Source organism: Alosa pseudoharengus, unplaced genomic scaffold (assembly GCF_046254945.1).
Source record: "Alosa pseudoharengus isolate Yale_2024_CS ecotype anadromous, Long Island Sound unplaced genomic scaffold, YU_APseudo_1.1 YU_APseudo_1.1_scf_11, whole genome shotgun sequence".
Taxonomy (NCBI): domain Eukaryota; kingdom Metazoa; phylum Chordata; class Actinopteri; order Clupeiformes; family Clupeidae; genus Alosa; species Alosa pseudoharengus.
The window spans coordinates 35,378,220-35,391,329 of NW_027468576.1; the positions used below are offsets into that span (position 1 = coordinate 35,378,220).

At 42.3% G+C, this 13,110-nt stretch overlaps 1 protein-coding gene across 1 annotated transcript; it reads right to left on the reverse strand.

The window, feature by feature from the left end:
- LOC143117362 (major facilitator superfamily domain-containing protein 12-like) lies at positions 1–12,222 on the reverse strand. The gene is made up of 10 exons (XM_076279052.1): positions 11,541–12,222; positions 11,226–11,436; positions 10,755–10,869; positions 6,586–6,777; positions 5,901–5,993; positions 5,561–5,653; positions 3,230–3,400; positions 2,089–2,183; positions 1,691–1,821; positions 1–561 (listed from the first exon to the last, which is right to left on the reverse strand). The coding sequence occupies exons 1-10, from the start codon at positions 11,806–11,808 to the stop codon at positions 482–484; spliced, it is 1,449 nt and encodes a 482-aa protein (XP_076135167.1). The 5' UTR covers positions 11,809–12,222; the 3' UTR covers positions 1–481.
- Positions 12,223–13,110: the final 888 nt, after the last annotated feature.

The window sequence follows — 13,110 nt, forward strand, 5'->3', positions numbered from 1 at the left end:
TCATAGGAATGTTTTATTTTACAATCTTTAGTGTAGTGCAGATTGTCAATTATTTCAGAGTACAGTTGTTTATACGCTTAACATAAACTTTGTCCTGTTGTGTGATTCCCTTCAGTTTTTAGTTATTTTTTCTCAAAAATAATCTCAATGCAATGTCTGGCCTGAGAATCATTTCCATTTGAGATAGAGTGTGCTCTGTGAGATTAAACATCTCACTGTTACAATCTCCTGATCATAGGTCAGATTTCCCTTTTTAAAAGCTCGTTTTTTTTTTTCTGATTACCTCTGGTCCGATGAATACTGATTATATATATATATATATATATATATATAAACAATTCTAAAATAAAAAAACATGTCTATCTATACTCCATTAAATATAGGACATTCTTAAAAGAGGCACTGCATGTCTGAACACAAAAACTGGCTTATGGTTCCCAAAAGGGTCCCCGGTTCCCTTAGTGGTTCCAGTTGTTCCGTGTTAGTTCACTGAGGCATGATCAGAAGTTTCCTCAGGTTCCTGACCATCAGGTCCCATCAGCCCGTTAATGACCGGCAATCCTGCAAGGTCAAAAAATAACTTAGCATCTTTCTGCATGAACACATGTAGCAGCTCAACATACATTACGAACATAACAGATACTTATCATCTGTCTTGTGAAGACCTGGAGGTTCAACATATTTAATATTCATATTATAGGAGTTCACATCATTTTACAATATTTTACGTTTTCTGTGAAAACTATCTATTCATGGGTTTCATCAGGTCCCTTTCCACAGGTGTATAAAATCAAGCACTTAGATTATGAACGCAGACTGCATGGTGCTTGATTAATACACCCATGAATACAAGGCAGAAAGAGGTTCTGGGCCAAGTGGTAGCTAAACTACGGTCACAACTACTGTTACTGTCATTTTTTATTACTAAATAATGGGAACTCCTTAAATGCATTCAACAGAACCACAGATGTGCTCAGGAACCTTCCTGATTTTGGTCAATCAAAATGATTGCAACATGATCATATATCAGTGAAATCAGTCAGAGTGCTCTTTCATTGATCTTCATTGTGACATCAGTGAAAGTGATCTCTCATTGGCCTGTTAACTGCATCACTCATTTCTGATTGGCAGAGCCTTCCTGAGGGAGGCCACATTCTCACCGTTTGGCTCATTGTTGACAAGTTGTTCTTTTTCAGCTGTAATGCACAACAACATTGTGTTTGGATATAGGGCCCACTACACACATGCCCCCCCCCCATTATTTTCTCAAAACATTTACTCCAAAATTACTTTACAGAGGCAAACACACAGAAACACTTAAAGGATCCAAGATCTCTGTTTCTTAAGGTCACCGAGTACTGTCGGTACGAGTCGGTACAGTGTAGCACTGTAGATTAGCAACTCGAGCTAGGTAGCACCGATTTTCATACGGACAGCACTCAGTGACCTCGAGAAACAGAGATCTAGGCAAAACATTGCCAGACTTCTCCTTTAAGTCAATCCTATTCAGAGGGACAGCCTAAGTGCAGTGCTATGAGTAAACCATATGAAGCACCAGTGAGAGACATCTCCCTGCTTCTTTATCACACGCTTTCGTAAATCTTGTTCTTCCACAACTTTATCAGTTAGCGTCAAATCACGGCATCAGCGTTAGCACTGAATTCACACTGGAGGCGCGGGGTGGACTCACTGTGTCGAAGGCCCACGGGCCAGATGAGGAGAGAGCAGAGGCCCAGCGTAGCAGCGACAGCCACCCCTCCTGTCACGCCGACCATCACATAGTGGTAGTACCACACACAAGCTGGGCAACACACCTGTGTGCTGATCCAATCAAAACACATGCACACGTGTAACAAAACACACATACAGCGACGTTTACAACTAGACGTGGTCTATTTGATGACAGAAATAAGAAAGCATGGCACGGCAACATGTTAAGAAAGCAAATACGTTTTTTTTTTTTTCATTTAAGAAAATACTGCACACAGTTGGAAAAAAAACTGACAGCACATGCAGTTGTGCATGCACTCACTCTCTCTCTCACACACACACACACACACACACACACACACACACACACACACTTACTGGCATGGATGGAGGCCCTGGATCAGCATGACAGCCAAACCATTGGCCACCTTGTCAGTGAAGCTCATAGCACCGTACACAAATGCTCCACTTTGCTGTAATTGTACACAAACACACAGGATTAAAACATCATAACATCAGGCAGTAAACCACTCGTGAGAAAGATGAATAATCAAGGGAATGACAATTCAGAATGCTTCAATATTTGGTCTAATTCTCCCCAAATCAATCATCAAACACTTTTTCAATGATGATTTCAATTATTTAATTTCAGTTTATTTATGACCTGACAAAAAACAAGGTATCTCTGATTACTCATGACTGACAAAAAAAAACTATTTGTTTGGTTTTTGAATAACAGGAAGAAACATTTCTCAATTGTGTTAGATGTGGCAACTCAGTGAGAACAAACAGTTGTCAAAGTCAGTGTTTGACATGTCCCTGTTGTGGTTAAAAGACAATGTTTATATATATATATATTTGTCATTTGTATTTTTGTAATTGTTTTTTTTTTTCATATTTATTGTAATATTTCAGTGATAAGTCAGTGATTACACACATTTGGCACAGCTTCATCATTGTTACCTGAAGTTAGGCTGCTGACATTCAGGAGGACTAATACTGTACACACCAGTATCACTTTTAAAGACGCAGTGAAGGCTGTCCACTTCCTCAAGGAAATAGAGATGTTGAGAAGAAAACATCTCTGTGCCACAAAAGGGCTCTTATCACCAAGCCAAATGTAAACACAGTCCAGGTGGAGTAGCCACTCGGCAAACTTTAAAGGCCAAATCAAGCACCCCTGTTATTAAGTGCAGCGTACAGAGTTCCTTGTCACCGAGTAAAGAAGTAGTTACCCAGTAGCATTAACCCCAGCAAACACATACCTTTAGGGAACTCAAGTAATACCTTTAGGGAATTGAATGTAATACCTTTAGGGAACCTTCCCAGAATGTTCCCTATAGGTTCCCTAAAGTGTATGTGTTTGCTGGGACACTATCAGCCAGTCACAGCAGACACGCTAAGCAGCGGCAAGGTTTTTAATCATGTAGTATCTCTGAAGTTCAAATCCAAACAAACAAGAAACACAACAACAACAACAACAACAACAACACTAACCCTTTCACCCTCTGAGACTTACTGTCTGGTCCCCGATGAGGTCAGCGGTCAGTGAGAGCGACATGACGAGGATGGTGGCGGAGCCTGTACCCAGCAGGATGGCCGCGCCATACACGGCCGAACCCATGTGGATGTCCAGCAGCGCCCAGTAGGCAAACGCCATGATCAGCAACAGGCCAGTGAAGTAGGTCAACTGCCAGCGTGGACAGAGGGAGCACACCGGTCTTAGAATCTGGTGCGCACCACAGTTCCAGAACACTTAGCATACACAACAGCCAGTCCCCCCCCCCCCCCCCATTGTAAACGTACTAATTACCAACCATTTCTTTCGAAAATTCTAAAACAACTATGTTTTTTAATACTTCAAAATAACATTTGATAAATGAACCTAACATTTTTTAGTAGCCATAGGTGTGTAGATTTGAAAAAAATCTAGTTTGGTTCCTACCGGGGCTTTTACTGCCTGAAATATCCGATTTTGTGTACCACGCTCGGAGTTTAGTGCTGGGCTGGTGGGGGCCTATTCACAACCTTTCACACGGCACATCAACGGTTAGCCCGAGAATTCTCATTCCAATTAAAAATTCCACTGGAGCTCCAAGCGGATTTGTACACGCAGCCTTACAAGACTGTTTACAGCTCTTCGAGTCACGATAAAATGTAATTTTTGGTACATAGCTAATTTAGATACACTTATGGTGTGGGTGCTTGCGTTTCTTTAGGAATCCGCCGTCTTGGTTTATATAGAAATGAATATTAAGTGACACATACACGTAAGAGGTTGGACATACAGGGCGGTTGGTAATATGTGACATTTCGATACATGGATTAAGCCTCACCCTCATCAGGCCTAAGCCATGTCCAGGAAACAGGCCATACGTGTATAATTTACATGGCACATGTATACTATTAAACTTGCTTGACAAGTGGCCATCCAGGACATGTGTTACAACATACACTGTGACATGCCGTCTTGCTCACAGTTCACATTTGCATTGTGGTTAAAGATGCTCTGAGCGATGTTGGTACAGTTGCTGGAACAGTTTGTTATGTTTTTATGGGTCAGGTTGGACCAAGTTGTTTTTGTTGCCATTTTTGGAGCCTGGGCTGTCCACAGATGTGCTCAGGGAGGTACATAACATTATGTATGACCCAATCCACATTCTCAATCAGGAACTAGAGTTGCTACCCTCAGGTAGACGATTTAGAATGCCGAACTGCAGGTTAAAGAGGTATAAAAACTCATTCATCCCAGCTGCCATTAAGATGCTAAACAGCAACAAATGACTGTGTTACCTACTTGTACACGTTTACCCCCACTGTGTTGTGCACTTTTTGTGTGTTTTTGTGATTGTGTCTGTTGTGGATGATGCAGTGAGGCATGTTTGTATTGTCTATACTCTGTTGTAAGTGTGTGACGCAGTGACTGCAGCCCAAGACAAATTTCCCCCCTGGGGGACATTAAAGTATATTTTATCTTATCTTATCAGATACCGCGTTTTTACAGTGTATTCATGGCACAGGCAGCTAGCGGATGTTTGCTGTATGTGTGACGTTGCTGTATGTGACAAAAAATGTTTCAGCTTAGAAACCGCGTAACATCGCTTAGAGCACCTTTAAATGTAACCTACATAGCTATTTTACATTATTATGGTGGTGCACTATGAGTACTATCATCTGCAAAAAGCACAGATGTTAATGTATGGGAGAATCTCTTATAATGCATCTACTAGCATCTGCAGTAGTGCAGTACTTCAAAACGCACTGAATGGTGTATAGTGCACATGGTGTATAGTGCACATGGTGTGCACATGGTGTACAGTGCACATGGCTTATAGTGCACATGGCGTATAGTGCACATGGTGTGCACATGGTGTATAGTGCACATGGTGTACAGTGCACATGGCTAAAGGTGCACATGGCGTATAGTGCACATGGTGTATAGTGCATACACTATAAAAGTATGCATAATGTTTTCAAGCAGACACAACAGCAAAATACTAGACATGCATGTGGGCTCTCACACGCACACAAACATACGCACACACACAATGACGCGCACACAAACCTACATATACACACTCACACGCACACAAACATACACACACACAAAATAACGCGCACACAAACCTACACATACACACTCACATGCACACAAACCTACACGTACACACAATAACGCGCACACAAACCTACACATACACACGCACACAAACATACGCACACACACAATAACGCGCACACAAACCTACACATACACACTCACATGCACACAAACCTACACGTACACACACACAACCTCACGTGCACACAAACATACACACACATACAGTACACACAGAGAAAGTCTTACACTTTTGCCAATCAGCTTGCTGACAGGCTTCATAATGAGGGAGGAGGCGAAACCACTGACATACATGACCAGAGGAATGGTGGCGATGTAGTTCTGCAAAAACAAGAGGCACAGATGAGGCGAAAGGGGACAAGCAAGGCCGAGACCCACAACCAGAAGTGAAACCAACCCCAAGCCCTTATAAATAATCCCTCTCGAGAGGACTTTTGCAAATGATAGCAGTCACCATGACACTACAAATTCTGCAGTCACCATGACACTACAAATTCTGCAGTCACCATGACACTACAAAGATTGACAGCAGTAACGGGTGCGACACTGCGGAGAGTGGACGCCTTACCTTGGGTAAGATGAGGGTGTTGGTGAGATACATGGAGACATAAGTCTGGGAGAGGTTGACTATGAGCCGGGTCGACATGTAGAGGAAAGCCACCTGGCAGAAGTCAAAGACACACAAACACACACGTGTGCGTGCGCACACACACACACACACACACACACACACACACACACACACAGAGAACCAAGTTTCAATTTGAAACCTGACCACTAACCAAGTGATTAGTTATCTGCATACATTTTATCTGCATGTGAGCAGATTAACAATTTCCTGACCACAGACAGCACCATTTCAACAACTGCATCTGGTCTATCTTAAAAATGATACTGTACTGACCACAAAAAGAGTGGTGATTCATCAATAATATCAATAATCAATCAATAATACTCCAGCCATGTTAAAAACACTATTTTTCTCAGGAATGTTGTACTGTGCTTGCTTGTTGTCTGTTTGTCGCTTATCAGTTGTTTGTTAGTGTTATGGTTATGGATTTGGCAGACGCCTTTGTCCAAAGCGAAGTGTAGTGTAGTGTGCTACCTGTTGTGTGTTAGCGTGCTACCTGTTGTGTGTTAGCGTGCTACCTGTTGTGTGTTAGCACTGTTGTGTGTTAGCGTGCTACCTGTTGTGTGTTAGCGTGCTACCTGTTGTTTGTTAGTGTGATACCTGTTGTGTGTTAGTGTGCTACCTGGTAAAAGGATGGCTGCAGAAGCCAGTGTTTCCACTGCAGCCGGGCTGTGGTAGGTTTGGGAGTGTTGAGGAGGAGGGGCTGCCGTTCGCCAGGCTCAGAGTCGCCGGTGGCATAGCTCTTCTCTCGGGTGCCCACGTGGAAGAGCAGCGAGGTGACCGCCCCAATGCCCAGCACCAGCAGACTCAAGTTCTGCACACACACACACCAGGGATGCAAACAGAGGTATGGTCAAAAAGGAGTGAGATTATCGAAGCCCACGCCCCGGCAGGAAATATATAATTACATTTTGCCACCACCTCTGCCATCCAGGGCTCACCCTATTCACACAAAAATGTTCTTTATATGAAAATACACTGTCCCAGTTCCTTGGCAGTGATGCAAACACATGTGAGGTGAAAAAAGAGAGAAACATTATCAACCAACCCCCCCCCACCCCCCCTCGTAAAATAACAAACAAAAAAAACAGTCTAAGATAGTTCCAGAAATGTATCTTTATGGATATATAAAACCATTATCATTGTTATGGTCTTGTTGTTGCACAATTGAAACTAAAGCAGTAAGTGAAAACATGCACATCGGTGGACTGCTTTACTAATGCAAAATTGCAAACTATTACAATGATTTCATTGCATTACTCATTATGGTTGCACCGTGCTTGCATGAGAAATACCTTCCCTAATTGTAAGGATGCCATATAGGGGTGTAAATCACAAGTTTCATCACGATTCGATACAATATTGATTCTTTAAGCCAATGATTTGATCATTTTCGATCCTTCAACATTTTTAACAATTCCATGTGTTCCTGGGGTCTGTTGTTCATAGGAAATGATAGATTTTGATTAATTTTCATGGATTCAAAAATGCCAAATATTATAGGCTTAATTATAGGCCAAATACTGAACATTGACTGTGGAATCAGGTAACACACTTTTTTCTCTTTTCCTCCCCTAAAACCTGTCACTTGCCAGATGCTTTTGAATTTAACATGGTTTAACTCATATGTTGCAGTCGAAGTGAAAGGAAACTAGCCTATTTGGAATATTCTGTAGGCCTGCTGATCCTTTTATGAGAGCAATTTAACTGACTGAACAAGTTTTCATCAGGCTATTGAATGCTTTATATGTGAATGCTATACACTTAATTTACCATTAGCTAGATTAGAATGGTTCTATACGCAGTTGTCATATAAATGCTTGTTTTGTAGTAGGGTATTCAAAGCATTTCACATTCATCACTCGTGGTGTAGGCCTATGTCTTGAGTGATCGCGGTCCCTTTAAATGTCTGGGACTTTAAATTAGGCCTACGTTTTGACTCTGTGCTGTTTTTGTTGATAGACGGCGCCGTCTTTCATTCAGTTTTCCTACCGTTTTAATTAATGACACACGCAATTCCGTGGTTGAAGTAAGGAATTGTTTTTACCCGTATTCCTGCGGTTCCGGATGATCAGTCAGATGGCAGCGTGTTGCGTGTTGAAACTTCCACCTGAAGTATACTGCGGAGGTAACAGCGCGAACTGAGAGAGTTGCCTCCTAACGGAGCCTATATTTTCTTAGCTGCTAGAACGATAGACTACAGCTCCTTTGCTACATGATCAAAGATGAGTGGAAGTTATCAGAAGCACATTAACCAGCCCATATGAGAAACGCTCTGGTTCCTCTTGTAGCCTGCGGTAGATGACATGAAAAAGCTAGAGTCGCCGGAAAGCATCCTTGATGATCAGACTCCCCCCCCCCCCCCCATTAAAAAAAAACCTCTTCGGATCTGCACGATTCACACAAGTCACCCAAACTGACGTGAAAAAAGCGGGAGGCGCCGAAAAGCGCCGTGTTTGCATCCCTGGACACACACACACACACACACACACACAGTGTTTAGGAAGATGAGATGGAACTGGGGAGTGTGAGCAGTGAGTGATGGCTTGTGTGAGGGAACCGAAGGACTGAGAGGGAGGTAACAGGCAATTCATTAGGTACACATAAAATGTGTATGATAGATTATATTAACAAACACATCTGAGAGTCATTGGTATGCACATGTATGCAAGCACGAACACACACACACATATATGCGCACGCACACACACACACACACACACACACACACACAGGGGCGCAGGAGGCACGGGGGACGTGGGGGATATGTCCCACGCAGTGCTGAAGAGACAGCCGTCGTCCCCCTCACTTTTGATAAGGGAAAAAAAGCCTTATAGATACGCTAAATGAATAATAACATATAGGATTTGCGCTAACTGTAAAACTCCCCATTAACAGCATCACATCACTAACCACAGCCATCTACAGTACTGTAAGACTGCACAACCTCATATTCACTCTGTTGGATATCTGAAGCCAGTTTGTCTACTAACAATCATAAAATAATCCAGGCTACTTGCTTAGCATAAATCATTGATCATCATCTTTATTTGAGGCAGGCTGGTATTCGAGGCAGGCTTTAGACATGTATTTCGTTTGGAGCGGCATGCATACCCGTAGGCTATCAAAAGCATTTTCGGTTTGGTTTGGGATTTAATGTACTTTTTGACTGTTTGATTATATTGCTAAATGTTGGGACTGATGGGCACTGAAATCTGGAAGATATTTGATGGTTCACTGTTAAGTTTCATGCAGTTGAAAAAGTGTCGGGATTTCCACTGCTGTTTATTGCGAGACAAGGCAGCCCTTCATTGAATAGGGGTTGTGCTGTAATGGAAACCTTTTTGCGTAGCCAAGTAGCCTAAATTGAGTTATTGTTTAATTATGCATGATTTAGTATTTTTTTTTTTAAATAAAATTCATATGGAATGCCTTGAGTCGCAACAATTGTGTTTAAATGTAGTAGCCTTCAGCCTCTGGCAATTAGCTCGAAAGGGGCGGCAAGAGAATGAGCTTGAGAACGTGTGTTGGAGACCCATGGTAGGAAAACGACTTTTCTTTGCCAACCGTAGGCTATTAATCAAACCAACATAATACAATACAATACAACATATAATAAAATATTAAGAAGAGGTTATTTCATTGACTTAAATCGAACAATGTCTTCTAGTGGACTGATGGCAATTGTTGGTATGGTAGGCAATTGTTACCCAGTCTTGTATATAGGAACCTGCCTTATTTGTCCTGCTATAAATAGAATCAATCCCGGGCATAATTTGAGGATTTATGGTAGCCTAGTGCTCAACTCCTCCTGCTCAACATGACGTTAGCTGTTATGTTTATGATAACAAACTCAACTAGCCTACTTATCAACTCGTTTTCACTAACTATAAAATACAAGTCTATCAACGTTTTTGTTCTAAGACATTTATTTCAAACATAATTTCAAGACACAAATTGGATACTTCAGTTACCGTGGTGCATAAGTCCCAGAGAGTAGGCTACCACACCCCAGAGTGATTGGCCTAGCGTTCTTATGCGTTCAGTGTGGGGTATAAACAAGCTGAGAATTTAGCGGTGTCACGTCTGCCTGTCACAGACGTGGGGAGCTCTTTGAAGCTTGGGATAATGTGATACAGTCACTACAGTAACAGTATTTTATTTTACTTCTTATGTATTTTTTTTTTTTTTTCAATTTTATAAATACTTTGTTTAAATGCTGTTGGAACAAATAGTTGATTATAAAGGCAACTTTCTGTTGCAATTTTCTGTGTGTTCTGGACTGGTAACTTGTTAAGCCAACACTTGTTAAGTTCTAACGTTGCATAAATATTAACTGCAAACACCCAGTGGAGAGTTGATTTGGTTTATACCAGACAATTTAAGTAGGCCTAACTAGGCTATTTGATCATGTAGTCTATGTTTGGATCATAGGCATGATGATTCATTCATGGCTTCATAAAATATCAACACCCCATGTTGCTTTTTTTCTACCATTAGCCCAAGTAGTGACCATTATTCTACCATTGGCCCAAGTAGTGAAAACAATTGTTTGAAAACAATCAATGGTATTTTGATTGTGGCTTAATATTCTGGCAAGTTTAAAATATGATGGTCGAAAGTGGGCCAGAGGTGGCAATCCGATATCTGGAAATCTGATCTCACTATGGGTTTGTGTTCACAATTTGGTCCCCCTCACTTTCAAAAAATCTCCTGCGCCCCTGCACACACACACAGACACATATATGCGTACACACACTTGTTGGAGTGAGGTGGAGGGTGCTAACTCACTCTGAAAACAGGAATGTCAGCCGGCCCCAGGTTGTCCGTGCTCTCCTCCTGTAGGTGGAAGAGAACCCAGGCCGCACCGAAGACAGTGATGTTTGCCACCACTGTAAACGCATACCTGCACAAACAACTCAAAAATCACATTTGGCTCCAGTCGTCTGTTACCAAACCTCTCATCCAAGGCTCCTGCTTATCCACTCATCAGAGCTATGCCTCTAACTCCATCACAAAAACATATTGAGGGGCTATCCAGGATTTTGATTAGCTCATACGCTCACCAAAGTGGTTGTAAAGTAATTTCTGAGAGGTAAAATAAAAAAAATAAAAAATAAAATAAAAAAAACCTGTCTCACCTTCAGAGGCAGGCCAGCCTCCACTCTGGTGTCTGGTAGTCACATGATAAGCTCAGGACCTCTCTCTCTCACACACACACACACACACACACAGACACACGAAGGGAAAGGGCTCACTCACCTGAAGGCAGTGAGTTCCACCTTGGCATACTCGCAGGTCACGAGCTCGGGGATAAGTGACAGGTGGGAGATTTGAGTGGCCGCCCAACCAAACTGGAAGATTACAATGAATGGGAGAAAGTAGATGACACCAGCCCACTGTGGTGTGCCGCCATCGCAGCCAATGCACTGGTTAAAGATGAAAGCAAATGACACCAACACACTCACTGTGCCTGGGGGCAGACAAAACACACCACGTTAATATTCAGGTGTGTTCCTGTGTAGACTAATGTTATTTCGCTTTCATTTCTGATGAAGAACAACGCTGGTGACTCACCGACCAAATGCCATGTTTTCCTTTTCCCGTACGTCCCGCATCCTGCTGTACGATCGGACTCGTAACCAATGAGCGGCGTACAAACTCCATCTGCGATCTGACCGACTAAAAGAAGGATCCCTGCGTATGTGTTCCCAAAACCTAGTACTGAGTGGTAGTATACCAGTAGGTAGGTGAACCACATAGAGGCACACAAGTCGTTTAAAAAATGTCCCACCGCATAACTTAGACGTCGACAGAAGTGTAAATACGACGGGCTGTCAGACATGACCGTGGCTCGAGTTTTCCCTTTCTGAATCCAAAAGTGCAAACTAATAAACTATTGAATATTTACAAACTAACTGTTTATTGTCGTAGCACGAGACTGTAGCCTATAAACAAGCGTAACACCCATATTTGCTTCATACCCCTGCATTCAAAGGGTAAGCGTTGCCATGAGTGTAGTTTATCCAATCCTCAGAAGGGAACGCTTTCCCGGTCTAGTCAGCTGACAAGCACGTTTTACATCGATGCTGATTTAGTGTGAATGATCCATTATTCTTGACTGCCGCGGTGGTATGAAAAGCCAGATGTTTTCACGTAATCCGGTAGGCTAGTCTAATCCTATTATGAATTAGTAGGCTATGAAGTGATAATTCTCAGTTTAGCACCATTTGTTGTGTTGTGTGTCTGTAATGGCCGCCACTTGTGACGCTTGTGATGTCTACTGTAAAGTCACGCCCCACTGGATTGCTCAGCGGTTTCTTGACTTCATCAGAGGAAATTTCATTATAGTAGGGCGGTAAAGTGCAAAAATCGATCACTTTGCGATAAAAGCATCAAATTTGGTAGGTAGGCTCACAAAGGGGGTCTGATCAGATTTAGGACCGTAGGCGCTCAAAATTTGACCCCTGGGGATCATGGTGGCCATTTTTCAAATGACCCCCTGTTCTGGGGTGGTGTCTAGAAGGGATACAGCTAAGGGTTAGGGTTAGGGTTAGGTTACTTCCTGTCCTGATACTGTTTATTTCTATGGAGATTTCACTGGAGATTTCACTATCTGTTACGTGACTTCCGTTGTTAGTTGTATCCCATCTAGCCACAACCCTGTTCTGGCAACCTAACCTAGTTCCATATAATTTCTGAGAGTCACTAATCTTTATTGACTGTTGCTGGGAGTTTTCATAGAACTTGTTCAGAAGACCTTAAATTTATTTTGACAAATGTGATCATAAATAGATTTTGTTCTATTCACTAGGCGATCGAGTGTAAATGCCTTGAATTGATCTTGTCCAATTTGATCAACATTCTGCACAGTCTTTGCCGCACAAGGGTCAGCTATTTCTTTTGAATCAAGCACAATGATATCCCTGCTCTCCTCTTCAAATGGGTTCCCAAGTTTTTGGATCACCTTTACAAGGCACTGAACATCCCTAGCAAATTTCACTTGGACACTTGGGCTTTGATCATGGTGATGGCTAATTCAGGCCACTCTGATGTGCCTCTTCAAATTATTGGATAACCCTAGCCACTTCAGGCCCAGCAACCATCCACCGCCGCAGTGCACTAGGATTGCCTAAGCCAACGGCTC

What these genes read in the sequence shown, in the direction of transcription:
- LOC143117362 (XM_076279052.1), bottom strand. Translation starts at nt 11,808, where the DNA reads ATGTCTGACAGCCCGTCGTATTTACACTTCTGTCGACGTCTAAGTTAT. An exon ending in ACACCCTCATCTTACCCAAG is followed by an intron (nt 5,654 to 5,900) that starts GTAAGGCGTCCA and finishes TTGTTTTTGCAG; the next exon opens with AACTACATCGCCACCATTCC. An exon ending in GCAAGCTGATTGGCAAAAGT is followed by an intron (nt 3,401 to 5,560) that starts GTAAGACTTTCT and finishes CCACGCTGGCAG; the next exon opens with TTGACCTACTTCACTGGCCT.